General features: G+C 38.0%; 1 protein-coding gene across 2 annotated transcripts in view; it reads left to right on the top strand.

Moving 5' to 3' along the window:
- Nucleotides 1-50: 50 nt before the first annotated feature.
- nrg1 (neuregulin 1) overlaps nt 51-14,379 on the top strand; it is a 28,621-nt gene continuing 14,292 nt past the window's right edge. For both annotated transcript variants that reach the window (XM_028024693.1, XM_028024692.1), the window contains exons 1-3: nt 51-2,133; nt 2,216-3,171; nt 9,494-9,632. In XM_028024693.1, the coding sequence (XP_027880494.1) occupies nt 2,478-3,171; nt 9,494-9,632 (833 nt within the window). In that variant the 5' untranslated portion in view covers nt 51-2,133; nt 2,216-2,477. The remainder of the gene's footprint in view (nt 2,134-2,215; nt 3,172-9,493; nt 9,633-14,379) is intronic.

Here is a 14,379-nt window from a genome sequence, read left to right as displayed (position 1 = left end):
TTGCCTTGCTTCCTAAGATCCAAGTGGGAATAAATAAGCTAGAATACAATATTCATGAGCTTTAAATTTGATTTTATCTTCTCTTTTGAGTGGAGAGATAAACTGTTCCATAGATGTGAAGCAGCCACTGAAAAAATTTTCCTTTATATTCATCTGAATCTAAGACAAGCTGATTGACCAGCAGGCAGAGGTTTAAACATCAGTGTGGCTGATTTTAGTCTATAATTATGTTATTATGTTCAGCAGAAATGAAAACATTACCTGACGTTTTCTGAGCTTTTAGTGGCAGTTAATAGATAAGCTCCTCTGTAACCTGTAAACAAATCAGATAATAATTTAATAGGCTTTTTAAAATCTCCTTCACTAAGTGTCTTCATTTTGGCATTGAGTTCTTGGAGAAGCTTTAATGCAGAAATTGCTTAACAAAAGTGTTACTCCAGTTCTGACCAGTAAGTGTTAACAGGGACAAGGCGTAAATGTTTGATGGAAGTCTGACACTTTAATTTACCGTGACTTTATCAAATTCTTATGCTACAGCCAAAATTTTTTCTTTGTTTTATTGTAGGAATGAGTTATGAGTTTTCATTTGTAAATGCAAATATACAAGCCAAGACCATGAAAATAACATTAAAAACATTCATAATTACCTGTTAAAAGTATAATTTTTAATTCTTATGCTGTATGTAGTTGATCATTTATCTAATGAAACATTTGCTAGCTTAGGTCTTATTGTCTTATGGTCTAAATAGACTAAACAACACTGTGATAGTAACAGACCTAAACTCACAGATATTTATTATTCTGCACTTCCTGTGTCAGATTATGTATCCCGAGAAGTTAATCAATATTCAGGTCACTAATTCAGAGGCCTGACAGGAAGTGCTCCCCCACAGATACCATTACTGGTATTAACTCTGTCTGAGGATGGGATAGGGTCACAGGAGTGTCAGTGCTCAGTATGGTGATAAACTGACCTTTTAGATGCTCCTCATCTTGTTGAGGTCTTCTCCCCCTCCCAAACTCCACCTTGGATTTTTCTTTTATCCTATTTATAAGTCTGCAGTGCTAGTGGGGGGTGGGGCTTGAGCATTAATTGGCTTAATGAGGATCCGGTGGCTTTATATCACTCTTGCAGCTTATTTTTTTGAGAACAGTGAGCACATGGGTAATATTAGGAATCATTTCCTGAAACATTTATCCAACTGTTTCCTGTTGTAACTGTATGAAACATTCTAAAGTTGTATGTTGATGACCATCAATAATTTATTTCCCATGAAGTTATTTGTTTGTTTTAGTTTCTGACCCATTAGCAGCTAGTAGACTGCTGAGATTAAACTATGCAGTGATCAACCAGTGATTACTATTTCCAGTCAGAAAGTTCTGCTGATGTTTGAATATTAAACATTGTATTAAAAATAAGACCTGGAAAGTTGTTCTCTAAAGATTGTGTACATTGAATATGTTAAGATCTTGAAGATTTTTTTTAACTTCAATATATTTTAGATGCAATAATTTATTAACTAAACTTTTATGCCATTCATTTCTCCATGTGTATCCTATGTCTGCTTGGCTGTTCGTTCCCCAGTCTTGCGGTAGAGTCATTGGGGAGTGGTGCTGGGAGGGCTGGCTACAGCAGTTCGGCTGTCTGTGATTCGCTGACATGCACTCTAATTGGATCATGTAGGAACTTGCTTAGCTGGATGCTTTGTGCTTGGATTGGGAGCAGCCTGCAAAGACAGAGGAAGTGAGGCAGAGAGGGAGGAGGCCAGAGGCTACTGTGCACACCAGTTGGAGAGAAACAACAGCGAGAGGAGGAGTGAGAGAGGAGAGAAGGAGAAGGGGAGTATCCATCCTCCTCTGACCCACTGTGCTACTGCAGCCCCCCTCCCTCTCTAGGATTCTCTTTCTTTCCCTTTTCTCCTTACTCATCTGTTTCTTTGGCTGCACTGAGAGGAAGGACACCTGCCGCTCCCTGATGATTCAGCCTTTCAGCTGCTTGGAGCACTTTAGACAAGGCAGCATGTCCGTCCTGCCACTGCAGTGCCCGGCCAGCATGTCCTTGACGATCCAGTTACTGCAGCCGGCCCATCACGTCGACACCGCCCCTTCTCTTTCCCCTGCCAAAGTGTTCAGGTGAGTCACAACTACTTTTCTACCGTCGCTCACGACTCAACCAGATACAACATTAATATATGTGTATGTATTTTGCCTGCAGATAAATTGACTGCAGTACAACTCCCTGACTGTTTAAAGCATGTGTAAAGAGCTGGCTATCCTTGGATGCAGGTCGTCCTGCTACCTCGTGGACCACTGTCAAGCTTTCAGTCGCTGAAGGGCATTTTGCTTTTTCGTCCTCTGACTCTACAGCCTCATGTTGGGAAGCCTTCTCATAGACTCTCGTGGCAGACCACTCTTGTGTGATGCCCTGTTTTAATGGTTGAAGCTTTCAGAGACTCTTCCTCCAGCAGTTTAAAAGGATGACTGAGGGAATGGAGGACTACTCTGCAGGACCGGCTCCATCTCCTGAAACGGCCTCCCCCACTGGCCCGCCTCCTGATACTGGACCAGTCCCAGAGGAGAAACCAGAGGAGACGGAGGCAGCTGGTGAGAGTGGGGATGAGGGTGTAAAGGGAATTACAGAGGAAGGCCGAGGTGATGGGGAGCATGACGGTGCTTTGGGAATTGTGCCTTTGCCTTCGACCTGCTGTGTGTGCATAGAGATGGAACAGATTAATCGTTGCCTCCACTCTGAAAAAATCTGCATTCTGCCCATCCTGGCCTGCCTTCTTAGTTTAGCTCTTTGCACTGCTGGACTTAAATGGGTCTTTGTGGATAAGATCTTTGAATATGAACCGCCCACCCACTTAGATCCTAAACCCATTGGCCAGGATCCCATCATTATATCGGTTAACCCCACGCTTGGAATCACCGTCTCTATTCCTCATTCTGCTTCCTCTACTGTCTCCCTGACCACTACCATCGCCATTACACCTGGACACCCGGACGTTTTTGGGAAAGAGAAATCTACAGTCGGGCCATTTGTGCCTCAATCTCCACAAGTGACATATCCTTCTGTGACCCTGAAGTACAATGCTGAACGTTCTACTGTTCCAAAGCAAAACTCCAACCCACAGACAACCCTGGACTCAGGCAAACTCTTTCAAACTATATGTAAGTATCCCAACATTCTCGTCAACAGGTTCTCTCCTTCTCTCCTTGTTTTCTCTTTAAAAATAGGTCTTTAAAACTCACGTTTGGGAATGTATTAACAAGCTTAGTGACACAGTGTAACGTGAAAAAGAAATTTCATTTACAGCAGTCTAAGCAGAGCACACTTTAAAAAAGTTTTAATCCTTGTATTTGTTCTCGGAACACCTGATTTTCTCTTTAAATGGCAGGTTGGTTATTGTAGGGTTGCTGAATTTGGTCTGGTCCTGGGGTCTGCGGCTCCTGGTCCAGACCAAAGAGGATTCTTTCAAACTCAGCTCCTTGTTCTGTGGATGTGTTCTGTCAGCTGTTTACAGAATTTCCTTTGAATGATAACATGCTGCGACATGCAGAGTATAGCAATCGCCCACTTTGCCAACTGTTGCTACACAGGTAGGCGTGTTGGAAGCAACAAATGAACTTGTTCCAATTTCTGTTCCAATCTTTTATTCCACCCGTGATTCAGGTCAATTTCTGGAAGCAAATATTATCAGAAATACTATGGAATTGGGATCACAGTAGCTCAGTTTCTTTCTTTGGAAGCTTCTGAGTTCAGAGAAATGAGATGGAAGTATCCACAGAGCGGATTTCCAGAACACAAAGGAAAGAATTGTGTGTTTCATTTCTGAACTCAATCAGCATAGGAGAAGCTGAAGCAGACTTTATGAAGGGAAGGCAGATTTCTTCACATCATTTCTTCTCCAAGTCAAACAAATTAGCTAAAGATTTTCTCTTATCACAAATTTGGCTTGGAAAGTCAGAGGCTTCTCAACCTCCGATCTCAAAATCCAATATGTCTGCCTCACGTGTTAAATGTTAAAACCTAGTACCATATTGTACATGGTACTGTACAATATATATCCAACATTCTTTTCTGTGCTTGAATGAATAAAATAGATAAAAACACTGTTTTCACTTTGTAATTCTAATAGATTTAGCAAACATCCAAAACACAAACCATCAAGATTGTATAAAAGGGCGATTTTCAGCAAGGTTTGTATGTCTCAGTTGTACTGGTCTCTGGTGAAAACCGCTTACTTTCCAATCAGAATAATAACTTCAGCACACTTTCCAGTTGCTATTTACAGTTACGAACAGAACACACAGAATAGGTTTTTCCTTTTTTATTGATTTTCTGATATTTCAAATTAATTTGAGAAATGTAGAGGAGCTTATTTGAAAGGAAATGTGATTAAAATTAGAATAAGTTTCTTGTTTGTTTATGCTCATCAGAGCTTAGTGTTAGCTGGGTTCCATTAGCTGAACTGCCATTGTGTGTTTTTGTAGATATTCATCAGAAAGATAAATGAGACAAAAAAGATTTTTTTTCCAACAATGGGTTATTAATATCAATATTTCAAAAGTCAACGATTGAACAGTAAAAACATTGGCAGTGAATAAAGGCCACTATGTGGTTTGTTGCTCCACAGATCTGATTGATCTATCTTCTTCATACACTCTAGACACATTGGTCCACTTTTTATAGTTTTGACTTATACATTCGTTGTTTACATATTTCATCTCAAACTACCTCAAATCTTAATTTGATATGTTTTCTTATCCACATTCAAATTGTTCTTTGTTCTGAGGTTGACATAAATATCTGAGCTGTTCCTTTAAAAAAAAAAAAAAACAAACAAAACAGCAGCAACAATAAACTTTCATTTTTAAAGAAAGCAATGTTTAGCAGTGATAGAAAATAAACCTGCTAATAATGTAATGTGTATGACTATGCAATGTTTTCATAAGGTAACTAATAATATGGTGACAGTGATGATTTTCTCTAAATAAAATATGTTGTAATCAGTATGTTTAATGCTAGATAAGAAGTGAAATCTTGCTGGTTCCATTTGCCTTTTGCTCCAGCATTGTGTCAACATGAGGTGTTTCACAAATGACTCCAAATCAACAGAGATGCTCTGCATTGCTTCCAATGTTTTAAAATTTGCTCATGCAGATTAAATTGGTCATGCATACCTATAAAATAAACTACGAACTTTATCAATTTGAACAATCCCTTTCCCCCACTGTAATTAGAACAATTATAAGAATTATACTAACTACAATTGTATCTATAATTATATATATACTGTATGTATGTATATATATATATATATATATATATATATATATATATATATATATATATATATATATATTTAGAGTATATATATACAGTATATATACTGTATGTATGTAAAAATTCCCTTCTCACCCACCGCGGGTGGTTCTTATCCTCTGAGCTCGGGTCCTCTACCTGAGGCCTGTGAGCTTGAGGGTTCTGCGCAGTATCTTGGCTGTGCCAAGGACTGCACATTTTTGGACTGAGATGTCTGATGTTGTTCCTGGGATCTGTTGTAGCCATTGGTCCAGTTTGGGGGTGACTGCCCCGAGGGCCCCGATGACCACAGGCACCACTGTGGTCTACACCTTCCAGGCCCTCTGTATATATATATATATATATATATATATATATATATATATATATGTATATATATATATACATAGTGGTGTGTGCTTGGTAACTCCACTCTAAGACTAAAAGCACCACAAACCTCCTTATTCTATCTGCACTGAAGATGTGGCAGCTGAAAAGGTCCTGCACAACTGTAAGCAATGTGCAACTCCCTGAAATGTGTGGATGAATAGTTCTAGTCTTATGAATAAGTAAAAATCAATAAATGATGCATGACACTAACCGAAACCCTGGGCTCTGATATGGAGACACTTCCTGTTTTCTGCCTGTGCTCCATTTCAAGGTCAGAGCCTGCTGGAAGCTAATTGATGCTGCCGCCAGAAAAACCAGCACAGTAATACTGTCTGTCTGCCTGTGGCTCGCCACCATGATGCTTCTGTTGTGATCACCTCACTTTTTGATTTATTGCCCTGTGAGTGTGTTAGATCATCTCCACTGATGATGGCAGAGGTATTTTCTTTATGACTCAATCAAGGTGAAAACATATCGCTTTGACAGGAAGGAAACATGCCACAAATATTTTCGAAGTTTGATCTGGGACTAACTAATATGTGAGGTTGTCCTATTAAAAAATGACATTGGGCTTGATTGTCATAGCCTACAATTTTATAATATTAATTTAGACACTTTATTTAACCATGGAAGACCGATTCAAATTTCAATAAGGATTCCCTGTCAAGGTTATACACTGAGGGAAAGCATCTTGGATAATGATAATGTAGAAACATTGAGACTGTTTCAAGGCATTATTTCTGTTAATAATATCAGCCCACGAAAATTTTTTTTTATTACCAAAACATGGACTTAATGAAAATGATCTTTAAAGGTTACTTTCAAAATGAAATGAGTCTCATTGGACCACACATTCTTTTTTGTTGAATATGGCTAAGTATCAATCTAAGAAATTTATTTCTTGATGTTTATGTTAATAGAAAAGATATATTTTTAGAAATTAGATTTTAATCTTACCCAGTTGCTCCTTTTTCTATAGTATTTAGATACATTTTAGCTTAGATTGGAATGGCAATGTGTTGCAGTAGTATTGACAATGATGTCAACGTTTCTGCCATCAGACTTTAGACATTATCAGCACTGATGAAGAATGATCAAATGTTTCCTGGTTGAGAGTGCCTGACTTTGCACCATTCCTGTTTCCATTCATGATAACATTTGTAAGTTTTCACACGTACACTAACATTCACACTCCAATTCACTTAATGATGATGGCAGTAGCTGCCCCATGTGATAGATACTGATCCAGTCTTTTGGATTTAACTAAAAACTAAGCCAAGAAAAGCATTGGTTTTGCTAAAATTGTTAGCATTCTTGTATAATCTTAGCTGTCCCATTTTGCTTTGTGTATTTAAAATTGTTAATTAAAAATAAGAGGCCTACCACTGTAATGGCTACTTAATTCACAAAAGTTCTGTTCATCTGATTACAAAATGACTCTTGTTTTTAGTTATGGCTCAAAGTTATGTGGTTTAACAAACAAGCAAATCTTCCTGTAAAATTGAAAGACATCCAGAAAGCCTGAAGAACTAAAGCTAATCTCTTTTAGGGCTTACCAAAGGTCTGGTTTCTGAAAAGCAACATAAAGAAATCAGAGATGAGTCAAGAGTGGTTAAGCTAAAGGGATGTGAGGTTTTAACTACAAAGGTTGGCAATATTGTATACAGTCAAAAGCCAGTAAAAGCAGGAACCCATAGCAAAGCAACCAATGATGCCATGTTAGAAAAGAAACTGTCTGCAAGGCTGTCTAAGCAAAACGTCATCTGAAGGCTGACCAGTGGCCTCAGACAACCTTATAATCTGGTTTTATGATTAATATTAAGACAACTTTGATTGTTTTTCATGTCTTTGTATTTAACATTTTTTGTCTGTGTTTTGAGAGTTGTGCATGTCTGAGAGGAGTTTGATCCACATTAAAAACTAAAACCCTGTTCTACTCTAAGTCAATATGCCAATGAGTAAAACAACAGCTGTTGTAGGTAAAGGACTGCAGTCAAGTACAGAGCAAGGACAAAGACATCTTAACCATTTCTGATTGCTATGGGGAATGGGGAGCCTCAGGTGAATTAAAAGCATGAGCTTGGAGCGTCGCCGAGGACAAATTGCAAATGAAATATTGTATGTTTCAAGGAGACTTGTCCCCAGTGATCTATTCTCTGGCTCACTGTTATTTTCAGGATTTGTGGGCAGACGGACCCTGCAGTCAGTGCAGTAGTGAGTGAAGCCCTCGGTAGCAGCTGATGGTGAAATGCTATTTTTTTTTTTTTTTATATATATTTAGTGGTGGGGGTTTTGCTTGTCATTTTTTAGTAGCAGTGTGGAACTTAGCTGCTTACCCACAGTGCACCCTGCCTCTAGCCTGTCATACCCATCACAGCTATGAGTAACTTTAATCTGATTACTGGTTGGAAATAGTAACACATTAGATTACTTGTTAATGAAAAAAGGGATGAGATTAGAATTCCGGGTTACTAAGTAACACGTTACCGACATCACTTTCCAATATACAGATCGGTACAAAACTTTGGATTAAGTGCCTTGTCCAGGGGCACAGCAGCATGTGGCAGGAGGAAGCTAGAATCAAACCCACAACTTTCAGATTGTGCGGCAACTGCTTTTTCCTCTGTGCAATCTTTGTTAGAAATATACTTTTTGTGTTGAAACACTGATAGACAGGGAGGACAGACTATCAAAAATGTTTTTTTCAGGACCAAGATAACAATCTTGACAAATTAAGTTTTGCCAAGCTGAAAATTCTGCTGCGTCTGTGGTGTAATAGTGTGCTTTAGTAACAAACATGCAGAAGAAAAGGTTTACCTAAAGGTAATGTAAAGTTTAACATGCAATTACATTTTATGTATATACTGTATATAAGATATAATTTGAGTAAAATCCTAAAGTTTGTACACAGTCTTTCAATAAAGGCAGGCAGTAAAATAAAAAAAAGTTCATATTTTCAGTTTTTTTGTACATTATGTATGTGATGAACCAAGTTAAAAACAGGAGGAGTCACAGGACATATTAGAAAAATATTAGAAAAAGATTATAAATAACAAAAGATAAACTGAGCTCATAAAAGACGTCAAAGAAACAAAACTGAACTCAGCCAAAAAATGTAAATAAACTGGCTGCACAAACAAATATAACTGACCTAACAAAGAAATGACACACAGGGGTTTATATACTGGCTGATCAGACCAATTAAGACACAATAGGGGTAACTAAACAGAATACAATTACAAATAACACAAAACCAATAACAGTACAGCTAAGTTTGGCTAAACTAAAGACCCAAAACTGAAAATCAAAAATATTAAACTTTAAATACTAACATTTACTTAAACACAAAACTTATCTAAACAAAGAAACTACAAATTCCCCCTGCCAGCAGGAACTAGTGGTGCAGTCCAATCAGCATGTAAGCCTGCTGAGCCCTGGCCCCCATCCTTTGTCTGGCAACTAGAAGGAAGGTAAGTACCGGTGGGAAAACAAACAGAATTAATCTTAAGCAAACAAAATTAACTTTAAGTTGATATAAATACATATGCTAACTAAATGTGCGCGCTAACAAATAGAACAAATGTATCCAAATCAACTAATAAATGTTTATTGAAACTAAAGTGTTGTTGTGTTTATATGAAAAAATAAACTGTGCATAAAAAAGAGTTACCGACATCAGAGTGTGGCCATGGATTTGGCCATCACAATGTATTTATTTATTACTTGCGGTTAGAAAACTGACTGTAATTGATTTTATTTATTGTCCTTCAAGCAATAACCCTGGTTGTCATCCTGCAGCTACCACCAGCACCTCCACTCCAACCAAGGCTTCCAGCCACATCATGCGTTGCAGTGACAGGCAGAAGAACTACTGTGTTAATGGAGGAGAATGCTTCACACTTGAAATTATGCCTGGCAGTACAAAGTTTCTATGCAGGTATGAGACAGACTTCTGCTTATGTCACCAAATGTGTTGGAATTGCTAGAGGACAACTTTTAACCTCTGGTTATAATTAGTTACCAGAGTTACCGGGTTAAAGGGCTTTCATTACTATGTTTACAACTTTTCCTTTTAATTTTGTTTGGTCTTGTAATTCATAATATCGTCTTTATGTCAATAACTCTGAAAAGGAGTGGAAGAAAGAAATGAATGTTTATGTTGAAACACTGATAGAGTCTGATGAATCAATTGATTGATCAATCAATCAATAAATGAAAGAAAGCACCGGTTAGACTAAAACACAGCCTAATGTTACCAAAGAGTGATGACAATAGGTAAGTAACACTGAATCAACTGTACACAACGCAGTGCCTACTAAATACAAAAGTAGGAATAGTAAAGTTTTCATCTTGAATGTTAACTAATTACTTAAAGAATTATACAGTGATTTGTCCAATGAAGAGAAGGAAGTCTTGAGGATTGCTGTCTGAGAGCAGCAAGTTGGAGATCTTACAGACAGGCTCCTTTCTGGGGGTTTAAAAGTGGTCTGTGATGATCTACGGAGGCAGCTGACCCCCTGTGACAAAATCAGGAAATTGGAAAGCAAGAATTCTGGTAGCATCATGTTTGATGCAGACACGCTGATTTCTGTTTCTGCTGGTGGGTGCTCACCGTTGATAGGCCTGTTACTGGACTGGACATCGTGTGACTACCGTGTGTCATTGTTTTGTACTGAGTCAATAATATGTTATCAGGAAAATGACAGTAATGCAATGGATCTGAAAAAGTATGCAATGTTTTACAATTAATTGTCAACCATATGACAATTAGATAATGTCCAAGGGTATCTTATTTCACAGTTCTAGAAAAAGTAGTATTAAAACCAAAAAGTGTTAGTTGCCATGGCAACCATGTGCAGGTGGAGTAAAGCTGACAGTGAGACAAAGGAAGAGTACAAGTAGTTTTTAGTTCTTCACCTTTTTTCAGCATTTTTTCCCTTTGCCATGGCGCACTGCAGCTGAAAGTTGAATAAGCGCCAAAACCTGGACTGCCTGACAGACTCCTGCATTGGAACAGTATGGTTTTGTGGAGATGATGTCGCCTGCAGGTGCGTGCCACTAACTATGGCGACTACTTGGCACTCTCCAATCCAGTAATCTACATCGATGGTGCTCACCTCACCACGCTTGCAGGACTTACTGCTGTGGTCATTAACAAATCTATGAGAAGTGCAGGCTGTCTGGCACACGTTGGTGCTCAGGAATCTCTGTGGAATGAGTATGGTTGAAGTAATTTCCACTCAGGTTTTTGTTAGACAACGCTTTTCTCTGAAGAATTGTGTCACCAGTATACTTTGTGTCTGATGTGCTTTTATTGTGTAGCATAACAACAGTCAGGAAAAAAGTTACAATTTATGACACATAAGTTGGTCTAGCAGCCAATTGGAGCCTCATAACAGGTAATGAATTTTACTGATATACCATCACTCTGTCATCTGACTCAAACACTGAGGAAAATGAAATTCATTCAATTAGCTACAGCTAATTATTATGGGTAAACATACAGGGGGCTGTTAGAGACCAGACCATGAGGTGTTTGTTGATTATTTCATAAAATAATCCATGGACATCAGCAAACAAAAAAGTTAAAGTACTGTGTTGTGTTCTCATCCTGATGGTTCCCTCCTATGAAGGTGTTTAAAATGGAGGGACTGTTTATGATGGATGAGAAGAAATTTACCCTAAAAAATCTCATCTTGCCTTTAATCCCGGTTAGTAGATGATTTAATGAGAGTGGAATTACATTTTCACACAAGACCAGGTTGGTTTGGATGACTTCTTAATACATCATTAGAAAATAATCATTTGAAATCCGCATTTTTGTATTTATTCGCATTAGTTTTGTCTGTTATTAAAATGTGTTTGATGATCTGAAGTGTGGCAAAAAAAAGCAAAAACAGATGATCTTACATCTGTTTTTGTAAAACAGATTCGCAAAATCGCAAATTTGCGAATTTGCGATTTCTTTCTGAGATCATAAATCTGCATAAACACAACTATAAGCCTCCCTTACAGATTACTTTAAATGTGTGTTCTTTTAGAACATACAGCTGGGATTGCAGAATCAAAGGGGCGTGGCCTATTACTCAGCAAAATTCCCCTGAGCTGATGTGGTTGAACTCTGCCACTGTCCTCCTGCAGGCAGTCTACATGAATCGAATGCTTTAAGAAGCAAAGCTGTTGATCAGCCATTTTATCTGCAAGAGGTTCTACTGAATAAAGTACTTGTGAGATTTAAAGGACACTGGATGATGAGCTGTTGGTTCTGCTCTGTTTCCAGTGGCAGATTGTAGCATTATGGCTAATAGTTTTGCTGTGTGTCATATCTCTATGTGATATCTGTTCTTCAATCCTGTCTTAGTCTTGCAGCTCATGCGTCTGCAGCTCTGTGATGAACTGCAGTGGGAATCAAAGCAGAGGTGTGATATAAATTCTGTCCTCAAAACTTTCCAGCTGATGGAGAGGCATAAAGTGTGCAGTTAGATCATGAGCCCATGATCTACATGGATCATGGACCCATGAGCGAAAGTGAGCATTTCCACTCCACAATGTGAAGGGACCTCAAAAGGAACGGGACTATAGGTCATCTTAGTATGACCTATAGCAAGCTACTATTAGTTTTTTTCTATAGTCTATTACCGCATATGTTCACTCAGAGGGGAAATTGAGTGATCATGAATTCAATATAAGGAAGAAGTAGAAATTGAATTAGAAAACCATATTTTCACTGGTATGTGTGATATGAAAGTTTGTCTCTTCACCTAAGACATCAGCTCTAAATGAAGCAGCAGCTCATTTCCAACCCAGTGTCAGTGATCAAAAGTTGTCTAGCTAAAGTCCATGTGATGTAATATGGACTCTGCCTCCAGTGGTCAGCCTTCTGACTCCCTCTGCTCCCCCCAAACTGGCAGTTTATCCATTCAGAGTAATTTCCCCCACCTCTTCCCACTGAGCAGCTAGCACAGAGGTTTCCTAGTCATGTACTTAACCTCAGAGTTGGCATGTTGTTGGGTTTCCATTGAGCACTTTAGCTGCTGCCTGCTGAATATCAAGGTCTGAACCCTACAAGGTTTAGAACCTTAACTTTACTCTAGATTTCACTGTCTTCCTTAACTCACATATTCAATCAATCTCAAAGGCCACCTTTTTGTCAAATCACAAACATTTCAGGGCTCCAGTCTTTAGTTCCTATTTATTGGGTTGAAACTACCAGATGCTCCTCTGAACGTATGCAACATGGTTATGTTTGTGGTATATATATATATATATATATATATATATATATATATATATATTGCACACTTGCACACGGATGATCATTACTGCACAAATGATTATGTTTTAGCTGGCAACAAGAATATTCACCATAAACAAATGCAGTAAGCAGCCTTTCCTTTGTGTTTGGTTTTTGATTATATATACTGAATAAAGAAATATGAGGTCATTTTTTCAGAATAAAAAACAACTTGTCTCAAGAAACTTACCTTTATAATCTTTACAATCTTTATTGGATATGTATAAAATCTGTTTTATTTTAAACTTAAATAGAGTAAAGTAATTATTTGGTTTTATTGTGTTCTCAGAAATATGAGGTCATAAGATAGATTCAGTTGTGGAAAAGATGTTCATCTGTTTTAGAAGAGCCACGTTATTGGCATTCATCAAGCAGAGAAAACATCTAATGGGTTTGTTGAAACTATCAAGATTAGGTTAAGAACTTTCCAAATTGTTTTTAAAAACTAGAAGGAATGTGGGAGCCACCATCACTATGGTCGAGATGTGGTCAGAAAAATATGTTGAATGGTTGTGATCAGCAATCACATAAATGTCTGGTGAAATAAAATCATAGAAAACATCAGCAGAACTCAGATGTGTTTAAAAGTGAAAGTGAGCATTTCCACTCCACAATGTGAAGGGACCTCAAAAGGAACAGGACTGAACAGCTTCCACAGATCAGTGAGGCTAATCTGTTGGGGAGCATCAGACTGGACTCTGGAGCAGTGGAAGGTCAGGTGGTCTGATGAGTCCAGATTTAAACACTGAAGACCAGGTTAGTCCATCTGTGAATTTCCTCTTTGCTGGTGGCATGACTACATTCGAAAATGACAATGCCAGAATTCATCAGACTCAAGCCGTCTAAAAGTGCTTCAGTGATCATGAGTCATCATGGATTGGCCACCACGGAGTCCAGAGTTCAAACTGCACATCGCTGGAACTCTCCCATCATCTCTGCAATATCATGGCACAAATCAATTCAACACTGGATGGAAATAAAGATTTTGACATTACAAAGCTTATTGAAATGATGATTGAGGTAATGTATTCTGTTTTGGTCCAGGTAAATATTACAGTGTGAGACACTTTTTTTTGACTGGTAGTGGTTTCTCAGCTTCACTTGCTTCTAATTCATTTTCATCCATCCCAAAATGAACTGTTTCAGACTTCAGCCTTCACAACATCAAGCTCATCAGATGCTTGTTTGGATTTTGGTTATATATGTCCTCAGGGAATCTTACCTTAATAATCTTTACAATCTTTATTGGATATGTATAAAATCTATTTTATTTTAAACTTCATTGAATAAAGTCATTATTTGGTTTTATTGTGTTCTCAGAAATGTGAGGTCATTTTTTCAGAATGAAAAAAACTACTTGTCTAATGAATTTCAAGAGCCTGACAGTAAA

Source organism: Xiphophorus couchianus, chromosome 8, assembly GCF_001444195.1.
Source record: "Xiphophorus couchianus chromosome 8, X_couchianus-1.0, whole genome shotgun sequence".
In the NCBI taxonomy this organism is placed as follows: domain Eukaryota; kingdom Metazoa; phylum Chordata; class Actinopteri; order Cyprinodontiformes; family Poeciliidae; genus Xiphophorus; species Xiphophorus couchianus.
Note: the sequence above shows the minus strand (reverse complement) of the source record. Positions and strands in the feature narration are given on the sequence as shown.